Source organism: Gracilinanus agilis, chromosome 2, assembly GCF_016433145.1.
Source record: "Gracilinanus agilis isolate LMUSP501 chromosome 2, AgileGrace, whole genome shotgun sequence".
Taxonomy (NCBI): Eukaryota; Metazoa; Chordata; class Mammalia; order Didelphimorphia; family Didelphidae; genus Gracilinanus; species Gracilinanus agilis.
This window is the reverse complement of record NC_058131.1, coordinates 462,737,996-462,745,030: the sequence shown is the minus strand read 5'-3', so window position 1 is coordinate 462,745,030 and position 7,035 is coordinate 462,737,996. Positions and strand designations below refer to the sequence as shown.

At 34.5% G+C, this 7,035-nt stretch overlaps 1 protein-coding gene across 1 annotated transcript; it reads left to right on the top strand.

The window, feature by feature from the left end:
* Positions 1 to 423: 423 nt before the first annotated feature.
* On the top strand, positions 424 to 2,688 carry ZBTB1 (zinc finger and BTB domain containing 1). The gene has a single exon (XM_044662002.1). It carries the CDS (start codon positions 424 to 426, stop codon positions 2,566 to 2,568), a length of 2,145 nt encoding a protein of 714 aa, XP_044517937.1. The 3' UTR covers positions 2,569 to 2,688.
* Positions 2,689 to 7,035: the final 4,347 nt, after the last annotated feature.

The window sequence follows — 7,035 nt, the reverse complement described above, 5'->3', positions numbered from 1 at the left end:
TTGGGACTACCAATTTACTTTGAGTCACTTGGTTTATTTCAATTACTGTATTTTCACTTTGTGGTCTTTTTAGCCTTCAGAAGCAAATGTCTTTTCTGGTCTTTTTAAATTCTTCTGAAATGCATGTTTATTTTCCCCAAATATTTCTAATAAAGCCCAAATGGCATTGGTTTTTAGGATGTGGGCATGGAGGGTATATACACATTTCTTAAAATAACAAATATGGGGATATTCTTCATTCTTATATAAGCAGTTTCCAATGTATGTCACATTCTTTTTAGAATGAGATATTTCTAATTTGATTATAATAAAAAGTCAAATGAGTCCAATTTTAATTAAAATTATACTTGGGGTTTTTTCTGCTACCTTTTCTGATCTTAATAATCTTTTTTTTTTCTTGTAGGTCCATAATTAAAGTAGAAGATGGCAAGGCCCAGCCACAGCAGCTACGTCCTTCAGCAGCTAAACAACCAAAGGGAATGGGGTTTTCTCTGTGACTGTTGTATTGCAATTGATGACATTTACTTTCAAGCACACAAAGCAGTTTTAGCTGCTTGCAGCTCTTATTTTAGGATGTTTTTCATGAACCATCAGCATACTACTGCACAACTGAATCTTAGCAACATGAAAATTAGTGCTGAATGCTTTGATCTAATTTTGCAATTTATGTACTTAGGAAAAATTATGACAGCTCCTGCCAATTTTGAGCAGTTTAAGGTGGCAATGAACTACTTACAGCTATACAATGTTCCTGACTGTTTAGAAGACATACAAGATGCAGACTGTTCTAGTTCAAAATGTTCATCTTCTGCTTCCAGCAATCACAATAACAAAATGATATTTGGAGTACGAATGTATGACGACACCATAGCAAGAAATGGCAGTGATGCAAACAGGTGGTGTGTAGAGCCAAGTTCAACTGTAAATACATCACAAAATAAAGAGCCTGATGAAGAATCTTTACAGTTAGGCAGCTTTCCAGAACAGTTGTTTGATGTTTGTAAGAAAAGCTCTGTGTCCAAATTATCCAACCCAAAGGATCGTGTATCACGGCGCTTTGGAAGGAGCTTTACCTGTGACAGCTGTGGATTTGGTTTTAGCTGTGAAAAGTTATTAGATGAGCATGTGTTAACCTGCACTAACAGACATTCATATCAAAATGCAAGGGCATATCACAGGATAATAGATGTTAGAGATGGAAAAGACAATAATACCAAAACTGACTCTTGTGAAAAGGATTCTTCCAAACCATTTTCTGCACAAACAGACAAATATAGAGGGGACACAACCCAAACCACCAGTGATTCATCATCAGCCACGGGAAACAGAAAAAGCAGTACAGTGGAGTCTGAAATAGCTGGTGAAGAAAAGAGTAGAGCTGCCGAGAGAAAAAGAATCATCATCAAGATGGAACCAGAAGATCATCCTAAGGATGAATTCAAAGACTTCAACGTTATTAAAGTTTCTGATAAAGATTGCAATGAATCCACAGACAATGATGAATTAGAAGATGAACCTGAAGAGCCATTTTATAGGTATTACATTGAAGAAGAAGTCAACATGAAGAAAAATGCTAGGAAACTTTTAAAACCTCGGATGTCTGTGAACACAGATGAAAGAAACAGTTTGGAAAATGCAAGACACCCTAACAAGGATAGTCCTGTTCAAGGAGATACTGAAGGTGCATCATGTGAACTGTGTGGACAAACAATAACTGAAGAAGATCTGTCATCTCATTATTTATCAAAACACATAGAAAATATCTGTGCTTGTGGGAAATGTGGTCAAATATTAGTCAAAGGTAGGCAACTTCAAGAACATGCACAAAGATGTGGAGAACCCCAAGACTTGACAGTAAATGGGTTAGGAAACAATGAAGAAAAAATGGACATGGAAGAAAATCCTGATGAGCAGTCTGAAGAAATAAGAGACATGTTTGTTGAAATGTTAGATGATTTCAGGGTCAATCATTTCCAAATAAATAGTCTCCCCCAAAAGCAATTATATAAACATTCTGCATGTCCTTTTCGATGTCCTAATTGTGGGCAGCGTTTTGAAAATGAAAACCTAGTGGTTGAGCATATGTCTAGTTGCCTAGACCAAGACATGTTTAAGAATGCCATTATAGAAGAGAATGAAAGAGATCATAGAAGAAAACACTTTTGCAATCTTTGTGGAAAGGGATTTTATCAGCGTTGTCACTTAAGGGAACACTATACAGTCCATACTAAGGAAAAACAATTTGTCTGTCAGACCTGTGGAAAGCAGTTTTTAAGAGAACGTCAGTTGCGACTTCATAATGATATGCACAAAGGCATGGCCAGGTATGTCTGTTCCATTTGTGATCAAGGAAACTTCCGAAAACATGACCATGTACGGCATATGATTTCTCACTTATCTTCCGGGGAGACTATATGCCAGGTCTGCTTTCAGATATTCCCAAATAACGAACAGTTGGAGCAGCACATGGATGTTCATCTATATACATGTGGAATATGTGGAGCAAAGTTTAACTTACGAAAAGATATGCGATCTCATTATAATGCCAAGCATTTGAAAAGAACATAAGTGATTCCTACTGTAAGAGTATTAACTTGACAGCAAACAAAACACCAAAGCAAGGAATATGATATATTAGAATTTGATTTTATAAAATGAATTGTTGGGGAAAAGTATATTTTATGACCTTTTTACCTTTTAGTACCTTTGTTTAGGATCATTAAGCATATACTTGTTCATCATTTTTACTGTTATTTTTACTGTTACTAATAGAAATTCTTGTTTTTAGTTTTTTTCCTTAGCTATAATTAAAATTACTTTTAAACGTAGACTTAAAAAGCACAATGTTATCCCTTCAGTGACTTATTAAACTTATAGTTCCATATCAATAAGATGATGATTTCACTATTTTCCATGTGTTTTTCCTTAAGAATTGTGTTGTGAAATTTTAACTAGAACAGGAATCCTTGACTTTTTTTTTTTAATTTTTAAAAAAGGAAATAAGTTCTGAGAAACTAGTCACTTTATTTGTAACTGTTCTGTCAATACAGCAGTGACTTAAGTATTGTTCTTATCCTTCTTATCATTAATGAAGTCTAGATTCTGAAGTTGACAAGGATATTAGGTGGATTGATTGAACTAAATCTAACCTTATAGTTTACATGTAGGCTTGAGACCATAAACTGAAAAAGCCAAAAAAGGTGAAAAAAATGACACCAGAATGAATTTCATTTAAAAAATACACTGAATAAAGAAACAAATTACTTTATTACACTTGAGAAATCAAGGAGGATAAACCAACCAGTTGTATGATACAGCTTTTAAAATGATATTGATGGTATATCTCTAATATTCAAATTTATCAAATCAAAAATATTCTAAATTCCAAACTACTTTAACTTGGTAACTTATTGCTTGTAAATGGACTTTAATAACATTATCATCTATTTAGCCAAAGGAAAATGATTTTTTGTCTTTAAAATCATATAGTTTTGAAACTGATTTTTAAAAGATTTTTAGCTTAACCACTGTATATTAATAAAACTAATAAAAATAAAGAAACCAGTTCTAAATATGGTTATTCTATAAAAGCACAATGCTTGAAGAACAAATACTTGTGTTTATTATATAACTTTGGAGAAGACATGGGGCAGATATTAGTTTTTAATCATGCTATTTCTCTGTAACAGGCTTGTACGATTTTTGACAATGCCAAATATATGCATATGTATACACATCTCTGGGTGTATATATATGCATATATCTGTATCTATAAAACAATGTGGTTCAGAGTATAACCTGAAGTGTTTTATGATTCATCAAATCAGTATTATTGTTAGATGCTAAAGCAGGGTCTATTTAATTTCATGTGAGCTAAGATATTGACATAAAATTTATCTATCAAACATTATGTAAGCTGTCATGTGATTTTTAAGAACAGATTTATTGTCTGGACCCATTTAAATGCATAACACAAATGGATGGTGAAAAACAGTGTTTTTTAAAACAGCATTTTATAGTCTTTGAATATTATTTTGTGATCATGAATATTAGTTCTTAAAACCATTGTTTCATATTGCAATTTTAAAGTACACAAGTCATGCTGTTGTGTACATTTTGCTGATAAACAGAAAAAGGGAACTCCCAGAGAACTGAGATGCTAACACAAGCTTGGTTGAAAGAGAAGTATTGTAGTGCACATTGTGAGCTAAGATATTTGCAATGCTGTGGAGAGATGCCAAATAACACAAAAGACAAAGAATTAGAGCAACATGATAAGAATTTTTTTAATGATGTAATAAGCTACAACAAAACAAAAAGAACCTAGAAGAAAGCAAATAAGAACCCTAGAAAGAAGGAAAAATCTCATGGATATGATAGAAAACATTAAGAAAAATGACTCAGCTTAGCATTAGATACTTTGCAAATTAGAATATTAACTTCTTGCAGCATAGAATGTTACTCAGGTATAACCATTTAATGTTTGGGAAATAACAGATTTTGGAAAAACAAATTAAAAATAGTAGGAATATTGTTACAGTTGGAAATCTGGACAATTAAAAGTGTTATTACAAATGCAGGCACCTGGAAATAGTTTTTTAAACTTAGCTAAGGTAGCAGCAGACAAAATAAAAATTTCAGAATTGTGATTATTGTATACTATTAAATGATATTTTTCCTTGAGATAACAGTGCCTTAAATAGAAGTAGGTGCTTTATAAATATTTGTTGAATAAGTAAGGAGGCAACACAGTGCAATACAGATTGTACTCTAAGTCATTTGGATTTGGAGTTGGAAGTCCTGGATTCAGTTCCCCTCCTCTTCCCTCTCCTCTCTGAGTCACAACCCCTTGTGACTTCATATCATCATCAGTAAAATAAAGAGGATAGACTAGAATGGTCTCAAAGGTCACTTCTATCTCTAGATTGTCTCAATGAATGAGTGAATTTCCCATGGGTCATCTCTCTTGTATTGCTTTTCCCACTACCATAGAAAGGGTCTGCAGTCTTTTTTAGAAAGCACTACTTCCATTCAGGTAGCAGAGTTCAGTCTAGAATAATATGGCATGTGTGAGTTCTGATTTGGAGAAATAGATGAGAGATGGTACAATAGGTACTTAATAAATGCTTGTTGAAAGGGGGAAAAAAAGAATAAAGTAGTGTGACAATTTTCCAAAGGGGGGGGGGGGATAATTTGGCATGCTAGCCAGTGACTGACCTGCCAGTAGCTAGTAACAATGATAAAGATTTAATTGTTTATGAAACAAAAATGTCTCTAGGTGAAGAGGTTGAATGGATGTTCATTTAAATGCTGTCTCCCTTCCCTACTCTTTCACCACCCTGCATTATGTGAGAAACAAGCTATTTTTTTGTTCCTACTGTGAAACTAACAACCATTAGAGGCTCTTAAAAGTAGAAGATGCTCAGAAAGACAGTGTTAGCTGACAGAATGAGGGAGTGAGCATTTATATTTATGGATGGCTGCAGCAGGGAGGAGAAGAAAACTAGTAAATGCTCATATACCTGAATCCACTTATCTCTTGCTTCTTATATTCTGAAGCAGAAAGATTCAGCCCCTTGATGTACTTACAGCCTTAAGGAGATGCATTAGGAACTGTCTGCATGGTTGGCCTTACCTTGGGCCTAAGATTGTTGTGGTTGTTGGGTCATTTAGTCATTTCTGACTTTGTGACCCTGTGGGCCATACCAATATTATCCAGGTGGTTCTCTTGGCAAAGATACCGAAGTGGTTTGCCATTTCCTTTTTGCCCAGGGTCACACAGCTAGGAGGTATTTGAAGTCAGATTTGAACCCAGGTTCCAATTCCTTTAGATGATTATTATGAGGCATGAACATGAATCCCTTCACCATCATGGAAGTTCTTTGGATACTCTCCAGCTTACCAAAGTCCTTTCTAAAATATCAAGCCTAAACCTGCAAGTGATCTAACCAGGGCAGAAAACAGTGAGGCTGTCACCTTCTGAGGCCTAAACCTAAAGCCTTTTTAATATAATCTAAAATTGCATTAGCTTATTTGGCTGGAATGAATGTTACTGAGGCATAGAATTTGTTTAGCAATACCTACCTTATCTTATATTTGGATTAAAAAATAAACTTTATAAGTAAAGAACTTGACACTTTTCCTATTTAATTTTAGATTCAACCCAATATTTTATCCTGTTTAAGGCTACTTTCTTAAAAATCCTGACTGTCATCCAGTGTGTTTACTCTCCTTCCCAGTCCTATAGCGTCTGAAATTATGCTATTTATACTTTCTTCCAAGCCATTGATAAAAATGTTAAATTACATAAACTCAAGGCCCAGATCAAGAGGCTCTGCATTAGGAACCTTGCTCCAAGTTGATATCAAGTTATTAATGAACCCTTCTCTGGATAGTTATTCAGTCTCTCAAAAAAAAGAACTAACTTCACTATTGTCTATCCCACAGCTCTTCCTCTTGCTTACAGATTGTTAAATGCTTTGCTGAGATCTATTTAAATTGAACTAAAAACATTTCTGTGATATACCAGTCTAGTAGTAAATAGTCTGGCATAACTTGTTCCAATGCTTTGTGCATACTACTTATGTTTATAGGTGTTAAGAACCCTCCTTTAAAAATATTTTCTAGCATTTCACCAGAAACTGATCAGGCTTACTAGCCTACTTTTTTTTTTAAACCCTTACTTTCCATCTTAGACTCAAAACTGTATTGGTTCCAAGGCAGAAGAGTGGTAAGGAGTAGGCAATGGGGGTTAAAGATCACACAACTAGGAAGTGTCTTTAAGTTTAGGTTTGAACCCAGGACTTCCTATCTCTAGGCCTGATCCATTGAGCCACCAATCCATTGACACTCTACTTTTTTGAAAATCTGAATAACAACCTCCCATTCTCCATGATTTTTTTTTTTTTCAAACTTTCTGTCATGGTAATCACTCTTAAGATGGGAAGAACAAGGCCTAGGCAAACGGGATTAAGTGACTGCTCAGGGTCACAAAGCTAGGATGTGTCTGAGACCAGATTTGAACCCAAGTTTTCC